Source organism: Cryptomeria japonica, chromosome 11, assembly GCF_030272615.1.
Source record: "Cryptomeria japonica chromosome 11, Sugi_1.0, whole genome shotgun sequence".
NCBI classification, from domain to species: Eukaryota; Viridiplantae; Streptophyta; class Pinopsida; order Cupressales; family Cupressaceae; genus Cryptomeria; species Cryptomeria japonica.
Window position 1 is genome coordinate 690168275 of NC_081415.1, and position 19412 is coordinate 690187686.

The 19412-nt window shown below is 36.5% G+C and overlaps 1 protein-coding gene across 1 annotated transcript in view; it reads right to left on the minus strand.

Moving 5' to 3' along the window:
- Positions 1 to 15784, minus strand: part of LOC131038106 (cell division protein FtsY homolog, chloroplastic) — a 112074-nt gene extending 96290 nt beyond the window's left edge. Inside the window, exon 1 of the mRNA XM_057970415.2 lies at positions 15398 to 15784. Coding sequence (XP_057826398.1) covers positions 15398 to 15739 — 342 coding nt within the window. The 5' untranslated portion in view covers positions 15740 to 15784. The remainder of the gene's footprint in view (positions 1 to 15397) is intronic.
- Positions 15785 to 19412: the final 3628 nt, after the last annotated feature.

Here is a 19412-nt window from a genome sequence, read left to right on the forward strand (position 1 = left end):
GAATAAGTCCCCTACTAGGAAAACTTAAATAATGTGAATAAGTCCCCTACTAGGAACTAGAAAAAATACTAGGTATACAACCTTTACTAGGTACAAGACCTTATTCACACCAAAACCTCCCCTTAAGTGCAACAAACAAGGTAGATTATCATGCAAAGATGCAAGATTATTATGATGGGTCCCAGCTACAAAACCATGTTAGGTACTCATATACAATGCAAATCTCTCACAGACGAAGAAAAGGAGAAAACCTAGTGGGACAAAACTCCTCTCTCAAAGAGAAAAGAAACAAAGAAGGATGATGCACGAAGGACTCAATGATACCCCCCAAGGATTACATCCATCATGAATAAACAATCAATGACCCCCCATAAGAGGAAAAAAGAGAGACAAGATATCCTCCCCATAATGAAGAAGTTCCAATGCCAATGAAGTATGCCTGAAAACAAAAGATGATCCAATGCCTACAAGCAACACATCTTCCCTTAGGAAGAAACAAGTCCATAGGATGATGAAGAAGCCACTCAATGTCCAACTAAAAGGAGGAAGGAAGCCTTGAATTGTGGGTCTCTGAAAACTAAGTAGGAGTCTCCAAGCTTGAATAAGCCACATCATTATCATGATCAAACTCTACCAATAAACATGACAAATCAAGAGAAAGAGGAAACTCATGAATGTCAATCTCCAAAGACGATAAAGATAGGATAACAGTTGTGTTGGACTTGAAACTATCATCTCAAAGAGTAGTGAAAGCCCCTTAAGTGTGTCTTCCAAATCTATAGTATGAGACTCCACAAACAAGTCTGAAATCCATGTCAAATAGCTCTAATACCATGTAGGAGTTGATTTCAACAAGAGAGCAAACGACAAGAATATCTTGTTGATTATTGGTGCAAGAATGGATATGAAAATGTACATGAGACCTTACTTATAAAGGCAAGGTGAGAGGTAGGATTAGACAGGATGTTGACACGTGTCTTAATCCTATACAATGAGACAACTAAAGCAATAAATATTACATGACCTAAGTAATTAAAAGTAGATGTCAAAAAATAAGATAAGATCATGTGACAACTAATCAATCTTCTAGGACACCTAGGACCTAAGTAAACTTAAGTCATGTGAATAAGTCCCCTATTAGGAACTAGCAAAACAATAGGTACAAGATCTTATTTGTAGCAATATATTCCAATTGAAAAAAATAAAAATAAAAACGAGAATAAATGGCCTCTAGTGAAAACCATTTCTATGGCCCTTTGAGGCAGTCACCATGAAGAAAACCTGACAAACAAGTGTCATATTTGATGACCAAAAAAATGAAAAAACACAAAAAATAATCAAAATAGTAAAGATAAAGATCGTCCTCTAATAGTGCCTTAGATGTTAAGTTCTTTCAAAATTCTGTGATCAAAATAGAAGAGATGGAGATATAATCTGAAAGTTGTATTTTATCTGCTATAGCGTGTTTTAAAGATGCATCACACTTATCAATTTTGGTGTGTGCATCCTCCTCAATGTAAGTGTTGATGTGTTTTTTATGCACATGCGAACACAGAATAAAATACCTAAAGGTACCTTATCCTCTCTTGAGCAAAGTTTCTCGACTGCTGAAGATCTCGCCAAAGGATCAGTCGAGGCAACTCCAAGGTTCTTGTATGTAGGTTCTCTACTCGTGGATAAGCTCTTTGTGGTATGATGTGATTTTGCTGGAATCACAAGGGGACTTACACTTGATGACTAAACGTCGGATTTGCTTTGAATATTGTTGGAACACGGGATTTCACTAGCCTAGATTTTTTGAAAAAAAGGAAAAAAGGATGAGGGCGAGGAAAGGATCTAATTCTGACACTAAGAATGTAGGAGCAATGAATAACCTTTGATGAAATTCTAACTAAGTCTTGTTTTGACATCCCAGGACCATCTCCACAAGGTTAGTGCGATCTTCGGAGGAAAACTTTATGATATTCAGATCATCGCTACAGACATAGACACCATCAGGCTGATGCATATCAGTGAGGAAGTGACAATTGAAGTTAAGCTTAAACTGAATAATTCCAGTTGACTACACAAGGCAAGTCTGCAATCAACAAACTACTAGTAGTATGGATATACGAATTTCACCATCAATCAAACACATTTCTTCCACTCATCTAATAACATGAAATCAAATCTGAGAAGTATAGAGACCATGCAAATTGTTGAATCGACCCATAGATTTCACCATTTCTTCAATGAAGTTTTACAAAGTCTTTTACAACAACATCTTGGCAACAATCTTTGCCTTCTCTTTCTATTCTACTTTAATTGCTATTCTATCAACTGACTATTCACTATTTCTAACTATTCACCTTCTAACTACTGACTAACTATTCTCTGACTATTTTCTATTAGCCTTTACAAATGAAGAGTCGGGACTTATATAGTGCCCTTAATACAATTCAATGGCTAAGATCAATTTGAAATCAATGGCCAAGATTCCACAATGAAAACCCTAATTAGGGTTTGTTACAACAAACTCAATTCTGACCAATGAAATAATTGTATTAATTGGACACATGTCTTCTCTGGAATATTCGACCAATGGATAGCTGGGGTAGGTACATCGAAGTTTGTACCACCTTTAATGAGTCAGGTACATTGAATCTGGACATGCTGAGGTGGACCAACTCGACTGGAGGAGTGATGACTGGGATGCCACCTTGTCTGACACTTGCAACTTGGTAGATATCCAATTTGATGATGCTAAGAAGCTAGCTTTAATTAATTCATCTGAAACTATCTGCTTCTTCAACGAACCCTTGCTCTAACTTCTTTTGTCTTTGATGTGCAGGATGATGATGTACCTCGCCTTGGAATGCTGGATTGGAAGAAGTTATTCCTGATGATGCTTGACCGAAGAAGGCCGTCCTTGTCGATGCTAGACGAGAGGAGGTCGCCCTTGTCCTTGCCCGATCTTCTTCGTTGAGAGTCTACTAAGTAATAGATCCTCCGGCTTTGGGTGGTTATTTGAAACCTACACAAAAACTTAAAATTAGTCTTTGAGCATCATACCTTAAAGCATGAAATTTAAGACCTTTCAAGGGTATTAAGATATTAATTTGAAAAAGACATGATAAATCAAAAATTATACATTTTCAAATTAATTATGAATGGAAATTGGATTTTCAAGACTTAGACTTTACAAGATTGCCATGAAATCACAATAAGTCTTGAATAAGAACTTCAAAAAAATGATTCTTCATACCTCCTCCTTGAATGCTTAACTATGAACCTTGAAAAAATGGAAGAAAGAAGCTCAAAATTTGCTTAAAAAATATTGAATTTCTGGCCTTCTTTTGGATGAAATATGCCTCAATTAGCCTCTTCGCCTTCCACTAGCCTCCAGCCACTTAACAATTTCTGGAAATTAGCCTCCAATCTTTAGCAAGAAATTCGCTCCAATCTGCCAGAATTTGCTCCTCCAATCTGCTCTTGAAATTTGCATGAGAGGAATAATGAATGAATGATTTGAAAATGCTACAACACTCCTCTCTTATATAGGGCGCTCACCCTAATCAACCATGAGGCCGACCTAGCAAATAAACAAAAATAAAACAAAATCCCTTTTAGAAGTAGGCCGACTTGCTTGTAAAAGCAAAGAAATGAATTTTGAGCGCTCACCTTGATTTTTTAAGTTTTAAAATTAATTCCAAGGCTTCAAAGGTGGGTTTTTTCATTTGTTTTAAGGCTTGGAAATTAGTTAATTAAATTATAAAGGCCTTAATTCATGCGAACTTGATTTAGCTTCCCAAATGTCTTGAATTTGGCAAATTTAGTGAAAATTGTGGGCTAGCTTAGGAATATTAAGGTTTAATCAAGACTTAATGAAACTTGTTTCCTCCTTAAGCATCAAAATATCCAAAGTGATGGTTTGAACCCCTTGTCTAGACTTGCTCACTTGATAAAATTGAAATTTTCTCAACCAATATTTGCAAATTTCCATGTCTTTATATTCTCAATCTTGCAATTTGCTTTAGACTCAATCAAACAAGGTTGAATGATAGATTTTTTGATATTTTCGCCCTGGACCCTTTGGAAGGGTCAGGAGCGATTTTTCCAATTAGGTCTTGAATATCTCATTTCTTTCACTCTAAAATCTCCCGAAAGGAGAGCTTAAGCTTGTTTTGACCTAATCAAGTCTTGCATTTCAATTTTTTATGAGGAAATTAGGTGAAAATGTGAATTTCGCCCTGGACCCTCTGGAAGGGTCAGGAGCGATTTTTCAATTTTAGGCCAAAATTTCACCTTAGCTTGATCATTAAACTCCTTCAAGGCGATCTCCAGGGTTCATATACCTCCATCACTGGGCTAGCTCTTCAAAACTTTGAAGGAAACATTGCATTTTTGGGAATTTCGCTCTGGACCCTTTGGAAGGGTCAGGAGCGAAATTCTCTCCTGAGCTCAAAATTCTCATTCTTTGAAGGTCTAGATTTCTTCAAGGCATTCCAAATAGGTTCTTTCACTGTAGTCCAGGCTTAGTTTTATTCAAATCTGGAGGAAAAAAGGTGATTTTAGGTTTATTTTCGCCCTGGACCCTTTAGAAGGGTCAAGAGCGATTTTCCTTGCTTGGGCTTACTCTTTCATCATCTCAACTTCAATCCACTTTACAAAGCTAGGAAATAGTCCTCTTCATTCACCCAATCCAAGTTTGATTTGTTTTTGTAAGGCAAAATAAGGGATTTTCAAATTTTCGCCCTGGACCCTCTGGAAGGGTCAGGAGCGATTTTTTAGGTTTTAGGCCTATTTTCCAATCCTTTCATCTTCAAATCACTTCCATGGCATAAAACATCTTGCCTTACTCCCCTTCAAGTCATGAAAACCAAAATCTCATCTTGAAATGCAAGGAAAATAGGAGGATTTGGAAATTTCGCCCTGGACCCTTTGGAAGGGTCAGGAGCGAATTTTCCTCTTGGCATCAAAACTTGCATCCTTAGCAATCCAACCCAACTTCAAGGCAATTCAAATGTCATTTTACACCCATGTCTAAGCTTGGCCTTGCTCAAACTTTGGAGGAAAAGATAGGTTTTAAGATTTTCGCCCTGGACCCTCTGGAAGGGTCAGGAGCGATTTTCAAGTTTTGAGCATGTTCCTCCATCCTTTCAACTTCAATTCACCTTCAAGGCTAAAAAAACACTTCTCCTTTCACGTTCAACCCAAGTTTCACTTGATTTCACAAGGGAAAATAAGTGTTTGAAGAATTTTCGCCCTGGACCCTCTGGAAGGGTCAGGAGTGATTTTTCTCATTTGGGTTCAATTCCTTCAATCTTGATAATCATTGGCAATTTGGAGTCATTCCTAAGGCCTTCTTTAATCATGATCCACACTAGATTTGGCATGAAACTAAGGGAAAAGATAGATTTTGCTCAATTTCGCCCTGGACCCTCTGGAAAGGTCAGGAGCGATTTTCCCTTTTTAGACCAAAATCATCATTCTTTCAAACCCAATCTTTATTGCAAGGTAAATTCTCATCTTTCTTCGCCCTAGGAACAAGGTTTCAAGCTCAAACAAGGTGGCAAATGAAGTTTATGATGAATTTCGCTCTGGACCCTTTAGAAGGGTCAGGAGCGAAATTCTTCTTCTAGGCTAGAATCCATCATTTTTTCCAAGGTTTTCAAACACTCCCAAAGTCCAAACATGTCCGCTTTTCCCTTCAAAATGCCTTGCAAATCAAAATTTGGTCAAATAAGGCAAGAAATGAGTCCTAGGTTGATTTTCGCTCTGGACCCTTTGGAAGGGTCAGGAGCGAAAATCACTTTTTAAGCAAAATCTTGATCTTTGAAATCATCCAACTCCCTCTCAAGGCAAGAACATTCAAAAACACCTCCACACGTGCCTTGGAAACTAGGAACTTGGTCTTGATAAGTGATAAATTGAGGTGTATAAGGATTTTCGCTCTGGACCCTTTGGAAGGGTCAGGAGCGAAATTCCTAATCTTGGCCAAAATCCTGACTTCATTTTCACATTTTTCCATCCAAACAAGTGTTTTGCCCTCAAAGATGCCTGGGAACGAGTTGGTTCTAAGTTTGGGTCAAACTAGAATGTCTTATGGAGATTTTCGCTCTGGACCCTTTGGAAGGGTCAGGAGCGAAATTCGCTTTGGACCCTCTGGAAGGGTCAGAAGCGAAATTTGACAGTTTTAGACTCTCCGTCAGGATAATTTTATGGAATATAACATTTAAGTATAATTAGACTCTCCTTCTATCTTTCTTCTTTCTTATACTTTAAGTTATATTCCATATATACTTTCAGGATGTTTGAGAGTGGTTTCAGACCTCTAGGAGTTATATTGCAAAATCTAGTTTTTGGAGGATTCTTCAATTTTCCAAACTTGGCCAAATTTCAAGATCAGGACATTCTAGACTTAGCCAAATTTCAGGGCATTTGAAGGTCAGGATGACATTTCAGACTTCATCACTCACCAACTCAACCTAGCTCGGACCTTCAAGAATGATACCCACTCACAAAGCAAGACACAATTAGCGATAAGCGCAAAACCAAGCCCTAAAGAAGATTCTCAAAGAAACCCTAACCTGGAGCACCTGCTGACTCCCCTGGCTCAAGCAAAGCCTACCATCCTTTTGATCTCCTGGCGACACTCAAAATGCAAAGGCTAAAAGACAAACCCTAAAAGACCTAAAAAACAAACCCTAGAAAGCAAAAAGTAGGGGTCCCCATTTGCAATGGGGCGATGTGTGAATACGTCACAACAATAAGCATGCTATATAAGTGGATGAGGGGTTACGTAGTGAAGAGATGTGTCTTCCCATGTGGGAAGACACATCTCTTCCCTACGTACCTCTCACCATAGTATATAAACTAGTCACCGTTTACTTACCCAATCGGAAGGAGTGCGACTTGTTTGAGAATCGCTTTACCACCCGATACCATGAACGGTGTAACCGTTGGTCAAACGCGATAAGTTAACTTTGGTTTTATTTATCATTAGTTAACGTTAATATATTAGTATATGTAATCAAATTTATATATATATATATATATATATCGGAAGCATGAAATAGTACAACCAACGTTACAAAATTAACACTCCCTCTTAACTAGGGAGGACACATTTCATGTTAGAGAAAACATCACAATTCATCCATTGATTGTGAAGAGAGGAGATATCACACCATAGTGATATTCAGAGATATGGTTCAACAATGAATATCAAGTCTCATGATACTCACCATAACTCATAGTTATCAAGTAAGGTATGTGCACTGGCATCATGTGACACATATATATATATATATCGGAAGCATGAAATAGTACAACCAACGTTACAAAATTAACACTCCCTCTTAACTAGGGAGGACACATTTCATGTTAGAGAAAACATCACAATTCATCCATTGATTGTGAAGAGAGGAGATATCACACCATAGTGATATTCAGAGATATGGTTCAACAATGAATATCAAGTCTCATGATACTCACCATAACTCATAGTTATCAAGTAAGGTATGTGCACTGGCATCAAGTCACATGATGCCTACCATACTAATAATGATTTCATGGCATGTCCACGAATATCATGTTCATAATATTCACCATGAAGATCTCTATCATAATTATGGTTTATTTAATGATATCAACCAACAGATATCTACAATAATGTCTCAGAGATATATATACTATCATGACATGTTCACAGATATCAAGTCACATGATATCCATCAAGATAGTTAAATTGATAATTGTAAAATCGTCACCTTACAATATCAATTTGAAACAAGTGTTCATTATTGAAAAGTTGTCACCCTTCAATAATGTTCACAGAAGGCCCATGCAGTCATGGAGTCACACACATGACAAATAAAAGAGTTTACACACTAAACATCTTTAAATATATTAGTATATCAGAATAAATGAGACTATCTCAAAATTAAATAACATTTTCAACCATACCAAGTTTATCTCTAAAGTGTTCAATCTTGATCCTGGAGAGAGGCTTGGTAAGAATGTCTGCAATCTGATCACCTGTACTAATATAATTCAATCGGATCACATTCCTTTCCACCATATCTCGAACATAGTGATAAGGAATCTCAATGTGTTTAGACCTGTCATGAAATACTGGATTCATTGAAAGCTTGATGCAACTCTGATTGTCACAGTAGATGACAGTAGGATTTAAGGGCTGACCAAACAGTCCTACAAGCAATTTCCGGAGCCATACAGCTTCTGTTGCTCCCATGGAGGCTGCAATGTATTCAGCTTTTGTAGAACTCTGAGCAACTGAAGATTGTTTTCGACATATCCATGAGATCATTCTTGATCCTAAACTGAAGCAACATCTTGATGTGCTTTTCCTGTCAACTATGCTTCCAGCCCAATCAAAATCAGTGAATCCATGTAGGTCAAGTTCTACATGTTTATATTTCAAACCAAAACCAATAGTTCCTCGAAGATATCTCAGAATAAGCTTTGCAGCAATAAGATGTATTTCCCTGGGTTCACACATGAACTGACTTAGTGCATTTACAGCATAACATATATCAAGTCTTGTGTTTACCAAATACATCAAAGATCCAATAATCTGTCTGTAGAGTGTAGGATCTGCAAACTCAGATTCTGCAGTTGTTTCCTTTAGCTTGTGCAGATTTGTCTCCATAGGTGTGGCCATGGATCTACAATCCAACATTCTAAATCTCTTGAGTATATCAATGGTGTATTTTCCTTGATTAAGGATTATACCATCTGCCTGCTGCCAAACTTCCAATCCAAGGAAGTAGTGAAGAATTTCTAAATCTTTCATATCAAACTCAAAGGCTAATTCTTTCTTACATCGAGATATACAATTATCCTCTCTTGTGATTAGTAGATCGTCAACATAAAGAATAAGAATTAATAATTCACCATTGATTACCTTGTAGTAGAGATTTGGATCTAGTTCATTCTTGAAAAACCCTAATTCCAAGAGATAGTGATCAATTCTTTCATACCATGCTTTGGGGGCCTGTTTCAGTCCATAAAGAGATTTCTTTAATCAAACATGTGATTCAGCCTTATGAATCACAAAACCTTCATGTTGCTCCAAATAAACTTCTTCTTCAATCTTACCATTCAGAAAAGCAGTCTTGACATCCATTTGATGGACTTTCCATCCTTTAGATGCTCCAATAGCCAAAACTGCTCAGACAGAAGTGCATCTGGCAACAAGAGCAAATGTCTCTTCATAGTCAATACCTTGTTTCTGTGAGAAACCTCTGGCAACAAACCTTGCTTTGTGCTTCTCAATGCTGCCATCTGCTGCATGTTTGATTTTGAAGAGCCATTTAGAAGATACCACAGATTTGCCTTTAGGCCTAGGCATAATATCCCAGACATCATTTTTCAGAATTGACTGATACTCTTCTGACATAGCATCTTTCCAAACTTGATGCTTGAGCGCATCTCCAACACAGGAAGGTTTTGCATCAATGATCTCACTCATCAAGGCAGTATAACTGGAAAATAGGTTAGGTCTCTTACTTTCTCTAAAGGTCCCCTTTGGAGCAGCATAATTTTCAGCTTCTTGAAGCATCTTTTTAGCCCAAAGTGGTCTCTTCCTAGTTTCGGGATAATTTTCTTCTAAAGGTAAGCCTTGAACTTCATGCTCAACATCTTCAGGGGTCTCCCTCTGAATCTCAGGGGTGGAATCCTCATCCAAGCTTGTAGGAGGATCTTGGTGTTCTAATTCATTAGAGCTTTTGGACCTCCTAAATGCTATGTCTTCTTCAAAGATGACATCTTTACTTATTTCAATTTGTCTTTGACCAGGTATGTATATTTTGTAGGCTTTAGAGGTTTCACTGTACCCAACAAATACTCCTTTCTTTCCAAAGGGTTCTAACTTTGACCTCTTTTCTTTGGGGACATGAATATAGACTGGACACCCAAAGATCCGGAAATGACTTTTGTCAGGTTTGTTGCCAGTAAAGGCTTCTTCAGGGGTTTTATTGTCAAGAAGAGAATGAGGACATCTATTTTGAATGTACACAGCTGTCCTAGATGCTTCAGCCCAAAATGAGGTTTCTATATTTTGGTCAAACAACATAGCCCTAGCAGCTTCTACTATAGTCCTATTCTTTCTTTCAGCTACCCCATTTTGTTGTGGGTTATAAGGTACAGTTAACTCCCTCTTAATCCCAGCATTTATACAATAATCTTTAAACATATCGGAAGTGTATTCCCCCCCATTGTCTATTCTTAAGGTTATGATTTTCTTACCTGTCATATTTTCTACAAGAGCTTTGAATTCCTTAAATTTAGAAAGGATTTCTTCAGACACTTTGTACCTCAGAAAATATATCCAGGTCTTCCTAGAATAATCATCTACAAATATTACATAATATAAAAATCCCCCTAATGAGGGTACAGACATGGGTCCACATAAATCAAAATGAACTAATTCTACTACATTTTTGGATTTACTGTTGCTAGAATTAAAAGACCCTTTAGTATTCTTTCCCAAGGCACACCCTTTGCAGGCTCCTTCAAATTTTTGATTTAGCTTGGGTAAGCCGATCACCATCTTCTCTATCTTAGGTAAGGCATGGAAATGAAGGTGCCCTAATCTTCTGTGCCAAAGTTCATTCGAATCTGGAGTCTCATGAATCAAGGCTAGAGGTGGAGTGGTGCAAAGTCTGTAGAGGCTCCCTTGTCTTACTCCAATGGTGTGGGCTTTCTTGATGGTGGAGTTCTTTGGCCAAGCAAGTACCTTTCCTTCCATAAAGGTTAATCTGTAACCCTTATCTTCAGGTGCAGAAACTGAGACAAGGTTTCCCTTTATACCAGGTACAAATAGAACTCCAGTCAGCTGTAGGGATATGCCTGACTTTAGGTTGATATTGCAGGTTCCTATTCCCATAACTAGATAATATGAGTCATCACCAATTGTCACTTCTTCATTTGAACTTTCCACAAGTGTATCTAGGTGCTCACGAAATCCAGTGATGTGTCGAGATGCTCTGTTGTCAATCACCCATGTGTTGAAACTGGAGGTGACTTGACTAGAGAGGGCTGAGCAGAAGACTAGCTTCTCGGAATTACTCCCTTTCTTAATTTCTGCCATTGAAGCTTGTTATTTGAACCTGTCTGGACACTTCATTGCATAGTGTCCATATTGGTCACATCTGAAACATTGTACTTCAGAAATGTCTCTCTTCTTCTTTGAAGACCTCTTCCCATTTGAGTTGTTGTCCCTCTTTCTCTTAAAGTTCTTCTTCTTTCCTTTCTTGTGGGAATTAGAGTTTAGAACTTGAATGTCTTCATTACCATTGTTTTGTTTTATTCCTCTTGTGACAAGCCGAGATTCCTCTTGAATGCAATTGGTTTTCAATCTATCAAACTTAGGAAATTTAGAACGAGCACTGATTCCTTGAATGAACGGTTCCCATGAGGTAGGAAGTCCATTTAGGGCCATCATAGCAAGTTCTTTGTTGTCTATTAGATGTCCAATAGTGGATAGTTGATCCCTAAGCTCAGTGATCCTCAAGAAATAGGATGTAACTGTTTCTCCTTTATTCATCTTTATATGGTGTAGTTGATTCTTTAGGGTGAGAGCCCTGCTAGTCTTGTTGATTTCATAAATGTCAGTTAATGCTTTGAACATCTGAAAGGCTGGCTCATATTTAGAAATGACTGGTACAATGTGGTCTCTTACTGAATCCACAATTATCTTAAAGGCCTTCTCACTGTCCTTGCTCCACTGAATTTTCTCTGTATCATCAGAGGGTTCAGGAATTTCAATTTTGACATGGGAGTCAATTTTATTTTCTTTCAAAACAAGCATGATCCTGAATTTCCAAGACACAAAATTTGATGCTCCATCTAATCTATCTTCAAACCTAACTCTGGTTGCCATTAGGATTATGGGAATGTGATCTTAGCAAGAGCCTGGTGAAAATTTATGAGATCGTTACAGAATTTTAATATGATCTTCCTTAACTTCGCTATGATACCATGTTAAGTTCTTTCAAAATTATGTGATCAAAATAGAAGAGATGGAGATATGATCTGAAAGTTGTATTTTATCTGCTATAGCGTGTTTTAAAGATGCATCACACTTGTCAATTTCGGTGTGTGCATCCTCCTCAATGTAAGCATGTTATATAAGTGGATGAGGGGTTACGTAGTGAAGAGATATGTCTTCCCACATGGGAAGACACATCTCTTCCCTACGTACCTCTCACCACAGTATATAAACCAGTCACCGTTTACTTACCCGATCGGAAGGAGTGCGACTTGTTTGAGAATTGCTTTACCACCCGATACCATGAACGGTGTAACCGTTGGTCAAATGCGATAAGTTAACTTTGGTTTTATTTATCATTAGTTAACGTTAACATATTAGTATATGTAATCAAATTAATATATATATATATATATATATATATATATCGGAAGCATGAAATAGTACGACCGACGTTACAAAATTAACATAGACAAGTACCATGATGAAAACCTACTCCCAAACACCATTAATAAACCAAACTTCACCATCTTTTAGATTCTCATCCATTCCTCATCCTGTTTCACCTCATTAGTTCATGCTTACATCCATTGCATCTTGTGCCTTGATATACATTGGGGGTAGGTGACCACATCCTACATTAGAATAAATCTCGGTTTATGTCTTTTGGCTCACTTAGTGACTAGGATGTCTTCCACTATAAACAAGTTTTATGCATCTCCCCCAACTCCATTAATAAAAAAACACCAAATATCAACTTGCACCTTCAAACCTTCAAACAACACACTAGAAACATACTTTTTTCGTGAAAAAACTCAAAAATCCAAATCAGCCTCAGTAACATCCAATTGTCATATCATTTGACATCATGAAAATTTTCCTTTTCATACATCAATTTTCTTAAGCGGAATGTATCCTTCCATAAACCAGGCATGATCCAAATTCATCTCTTTAGTCTTTTCCACACCTTGGCAGAAGGTTACACTATTGTGTGTCAAATGGCAGTTGCTTGTCTATTTATTTGGTTTATCTTTTCAATTTTTTTATTTTGACTTTTGACTTATCTTTTGACCCATACTATGCCTGCTGCAGATTGCCAATATCATTTTCATGTATCGTGTTTGTTGGTTATTCTCTCACTGAACCCACCAAGGTCAAGTACCTCATGATATGTAGGGAACTCCTTAAGTAGGTTGGTTGTCTCATCACAAACCCACTAACATTGTCAAACACTTTGTGAATGTTGGGGCATCCTCTTGTTTGTTGCTTTTTTGTGACTCAATCCATTCACTGGATACATCGTCGCCATGGTCTTATATACCCTCATGCATAATATCCATTGCTATATTAAATTAAGATTTTTAAACTCAAATTCACTATAACTAATCATCGCGATAAATGCATCAACATTTCATCCTCATAATCATGTTTCTTGCATCCATATTTTCATTTTTTTTAATTTTGTTTTCCATCATTTTATATCTTCCATCTAACAGTTTCTTCACATCTCCTCTTCCTTAGAGAGCTCGCTCATATAGTTTATGCACAAATAACCTCTCAAGAGGGCATCAATCATTCCACTAACTAAATTGCCATTGCTTCCTTTGCCTGAATGGGGCATATCGTCACTTTCTTCAATTCTTTTGATTTTTTCTTCTTATCTAATTTTCTTTTCTTTAAAACAATGTCACTTCAAACATTGTTTCAAAGAAAAGCAAAATATAGACACTCAAAATATTCCCCTAAATATTTATAATATCCATTATTATCATTTATCATACCATTAATCATTATCACATTCATTACCATTCATTGTCATTATATTATCCATTATTAATCAAATAATTAAATAATATCTTATTATTTAATTAATGTGAAATAATTATCCATTTTTAATAAACTAATAAAATTCCTAATTATCTCCTCACAAGTTAACTCATTCTTCTAATCAGTTTTCATTATCCATTTATATTATCCTTAGGAGCCCAACATATTTTTCATTATCAATTGATTATCACATCCACCTCTTCAAGTTGATTCCACAACCAGTTGAGTTATCTCCAAATACTTGATCAAATGCTCACAATTCATCTGATTTTTTAAAAATCTATAAATTCAGCATTTTCATATCAAGTCTTTTATGCAAGATTATTTTATCATTGTTATCATTAACATATTATAATGTTATGCTGCTGAGTTGCATCGACGTCGTTTACAAGCAAATCATTTTGGTGCGCTCAATCCTAAGCTTTGCAATTGGATTTGGTAATGCGAATTAGTTTCTTTGTGATTTTGAGTCCTTGTATTTTGTGTTTCCATTTTCAATTGCCTGCAATTTCCATGGTCAAATGCATATTTAATATTTCCGACTTCTTATGCATGTACCCTGATCCATTTGTTTCACATAAATAAGAAGCGAGTTAATGATATAGCAAGATGCAGAATATCAATTATCTATGCTGGACAATTGCTGGACATTGTTATTATCACTTGCTTGAACTAGAAGGATAGGCACAATAAAAGCTGAGTTTCAGCTACATCCCTAAGTAGGAATCCTGTCTTGTATACTCTATTTTTATCATCCCCATAATAAAGAGCTGCTCTCTTGAAGCCCAAATGTGTTTTATTGAAAAACTAGCATACACCGCAATAATACACTTTGGTGTGTATGTGCAAATATTGAGTTCAGTTGAATTTGTTTTATCTTTTCAGCAGCAACTTTATGTCTGACGAAACTCTAGTAAATATACCATCATTAAGTTTCAGAGGTCATTCTAGCCAAAAGTAAATAAGGCAGGGTAGCGGGAAGGGCGGAGTGGGGAGGGGGGAAGCAGTCGGATTGGGGGAGGCAGGGGGAGAATGATGAATTAGCCTAGGAAGCCTAGGTTCCATTCTTGCCGCTCTAAGGCACCTCGTTGGAACAGGTGCCCAGCTAATGGCCAGACATGGAAATTAGCCCATTCCTAAGATTTTGGGCTTTGTAGAGGTAGGGCTCGAGTCTAACCATATTATGGATCCAAGCCAACCCCGTGATTCTTTAAGAGCTATGCCATGATGTTTAACATTTAAATTCTCTGTTCATGTGACCTTCGTTGGAATAAGATGACCCATAACTATCAAGGACATGTAGTAAGTTTAAACGAGTAGAAAAAAATGCAATCCTAAACATCCCATAAAGGGTTTTCTCCGGCGTTATATATATCAAATTTGGGTCGCAAATGGATTGCTCCCGCCAGTAAAGGGCATGGCTGAAAACTGCAGGTGCAGAAAAATTGTCGACGTCTATAGTTTAAAATTAAATGTGGAAGTCTATTGGGCGTTTCCAATTAGTTGAGCTAAGATTTGATAAAAATTTAAATTGCTAGATCCTAGGAAAATTTATAAAAGGGTAAACGTTGAGACCTCTTCAAGTTCGTCGAGCACCTGCTCTGTATCAGCCAAATTCCAGTAAGTAAGAAGCTCGTCCACAACGGCCAAATTTTCTCTGGTTTTCGAGAATCCAGAAAAGAGTCTCTCCACGTCGCTCTTTGCTTTTTCTTTTATTACTCTTCCCAGCCTACCAAAGAAACCCACCTTCTCACTCTCTGCTGCGCAAACTATCCTTCCCGCTAAATGTCTATGAGATTCAAATGAATAATTCATAGGCTTGGAAACGAAGGATTTGGTGAATGTCAACGATTTCTGTCCATTGTTTTGATGGCGCGGAGGAAGTAGGGAGAAAAAATTGCCGTGCACAGCAGCCATGGCTACCCAATTAGCATGGCTCTACTACAATCATCAAATCCATTTCATATTTATCTTTCTCTGGATTTATCCGTTTGTATTAAGTTGTTAATTAATGCTTAATGACATGCGAGCATTTTATCCTATTTAATATAATATAAATAATACATTTTTTACCAATAATTTTTAACAGGGAAATGGTGATGTTCTTCTAAATTGGGAGTTCATTCGGATAGATAATCATGATTCGCCTTTGTTACTAGTTCAATAGTTTATGTTGTTTAGTAGCTTCAAATAATACTTTTTAAATTAAAAAAATTTAATTTCAATATTTGATTAGTAGTGCAATGGTGAAAATTGTACATTTATATTCTTTTTGTTTATGTTTTTGTTTTGGGTTAGTATTGATTAGTGTCCTCAATGTAATGACTAATCTACAAGTGTTATATACTTAGATCAATTTAGTTCATAACATTGAAAGGAAATTTACAACAATGTAAACTATTTCCTTGTATTCCTACTAGAGAAAAACATGCAAACAAGTATTTGGAGTCAATAATGCAAAAGAATAAAGAACATATCACGAGTTAATACCAAAATGTACCCTAAGAAAATTCTGTCAAAGGAAAAGCTCATCCCCCAAAAACACCCACACAACTCAATGACTTAACTCATGAACAAAATTACAATGCACCTGCATTATCTCCATACAAGTCTTGTAAAGCATCAAGCACCCTAATTGCATTCCTTTGTGTGAATAAGCAAATGAAATTCATGTAGCCTCGCATCCTAATACATGCTTCCATAATGCAACCTACTAGACATGTCCAATCCAACCCTCAAATCAAAGATTACACAAGCCAACCTCGACAAGTATTCAAGTGCTTATTTTTATAGAAACAAGCTTGCACAAAACCATTAGGGACAATTGAAATGAACTTCTAGGAATTATTCATGCATTTTTACTTAAAATGTAAGATGGTCAAACTAATAAGGTCGCATAAGAAGTCTTCGAAGATGATATTTTCTTATCAAATGCAAGATATTCTTAACAAAGGGGTCGATGGATTTGTGGTCCAATTATTTTCATTAAAAGCACATCACTCGAAGGCTTCTACACCATCACATCTACAAGTAGTTGTAGGCTAACACTAAATGATTTTTAACGATAAGCTAGATGGATTAAATCCTAAAAGAGATCAAAAGCATCCCATTCAACTAGTATTAGGAAGCCAACAACCAAACATCAAACCCTATAGGTATTGATATGTATAAAAGATAAAATCAAGAAGATGTTTTAACATATGCTAGAGGTGGGTATTATAAGTTATAGTCAGAGTGTTTGATCCTCTTAAATGGTGATGGTGATGAAGAAAGATGGCACTTGGAAGATGTGTGTTGAATACAAAGAGGTCAACAAGTACACTATAAAAGATAAGTTTATTATTTTAGTAAGTGACAGTTTGTTAGATGAGCTTGATGGCATTACTTGTTTTACCAAACTTGATCTTCATTATGGTTATCAAATTTAGAGATGAGGAAGTACATAAGAAAAGTTTAACCCATGAGAGCCACTATGAATTTCTAGTAATGTATTTTGTTCTCAAAATGTACCATCTATATTTTCAATTTTGATGAACATTACCTTCAAATCATTTTTACAAAAAAAATTATTATACAACATCTTAATATATTGAAAAACTTGGGATGAATGCTTGTAGTATGTAAATAAGGTTTTGGACATTTTAGAGAATCAGCAATTTTTGCTAATGAATGTAGATGTGTGTTTAGACTCAAAGAAGTGAATTACCTAGATCATTTTATTTCACGTGAGGAAATTAAGATGGACCATCATAAGATCAAGGTTATTGTAGAGTGGAAAATCACTAGAACTCTCAAGAATGTTAAACACATCCCAAGACTAAGAGGGGGGGTGAATTGGTCTTGAACAAATCTCAAACAATATCGACTTAACCTTAATTTATCATTAGTAATGAAAGATTAAAAAAATGAACATTATGCACAAGAGAACACCAAATTTACGTGAAAAACTATAATATTGGAAAAAGCACGGTGAGAGACAACTCAAAATATATGAATAAGATTACAATATTTGTTTTAGGCACATTACCAAGGAAGCTCACTACTCCTTGAAGAACATGCAGGCTGAGGTGCATTACACCAAGGCAAGATAGAAGGGACTTGCAAACTAAGATTCACTGCCTCAAGGCAAGATACAAACAACTTGTTGGGGATACTCACTACCTCCAAGCAAGGTGCACGAATATATGAGTCAACATGACTAAGCCTTTAGCAACACTGATTCCAACAATCTCCTTAGAGTGTAGCTTCTCACACAAGTAACCATTACATAATTTAGCACCAATACTTCCACTACACACCTCAGAAACCTTAAATTTGCATCTTCAATGATCCACGCACTCACAACACACATTCACACCTATTATAACTTTCAAAATGAGGGACACACATAAGTCCTATCAAGTCGGCTACCAAACACAATTGTGGTGAAAGCAATCCACTCTAGAAGATAAGAAGGACCTAAAACATCATATTTAAATGATTTTCTAAGCAAACCCAAACATAACACACACTAGCACACATCTTCCAAGGTCGCCAACAAGGTAACATGTAGATAAACCATGTAGCACACAACCAGTTGGCCCAAAAACATATCCTTTAAATGAATTAGCTCAATGTGGATCCCCATGAAACAAAATAGGACCCAAATACATCTTAACAAATCTCCAATGTTGGCACAGACCCTCAATAACACTAGGCAAGTTGAACAACCTCCATCAGCCAAACCACGTCAATTACCCTAAAATGCCAACATCAAACACAATGCAGCACCAAATAGATTGTTCCGCATCATGCAGAGAACATAAGAACATTCCTTGAACATTTGGCAACATTCCCAAATACTTATTTCTTATTGTTCATAACTTTGTTTTATGCCATAAAACAAAGTTATGAACAAAACATAATTATCTACTCTTGCAGAATACTTCAACACCCGAAACTTGAACTGAGACATAGCACAAACATTATGAGAATGTCCTCCAAGTTGCAACAACTAAAACACCAATTCAGAGAAATATGGTGCATTTTGTGGACCAATCCTAATAGACATCCAAACTACCAACAAACCAATTACCAACCACATCTACTGCAATACAAGGAACCTAAAAAGATAAGAGTGCAACATCCATAGAGCATAAATATTATGTTTGAATCTGCAAGACCATATCATCCAGTGCAGAGGAATGCAAAGGAATACAAAGCATTCTTCCAAACTGTCTTCAACATATATTTATGCAAATACTTACTCGAATAATCTTCCAAAGACTAGAATGTCCCAAAAACATCATTATATTACACAGGAGAAAACAAGAGATAGACTACCATCATGTATCATACACAATATCATCATAACCACATCCACATTATTGCCATGCATCTAATCTTCGTCTTAATATAATATCCTCATTATGCTTCTAACCCTCATCTAAATATGATTTCATCATCATGCTTCTAATCCTCATCTTAATATGATTTCATCATCATTTGTACATCATACCGAGTGTCACAAACATTAGACACCTAGAAGGTGGATATCCACAACATAAAGCATCAACCAACATCCATTTGTACTCTATATCTATCAATGGTC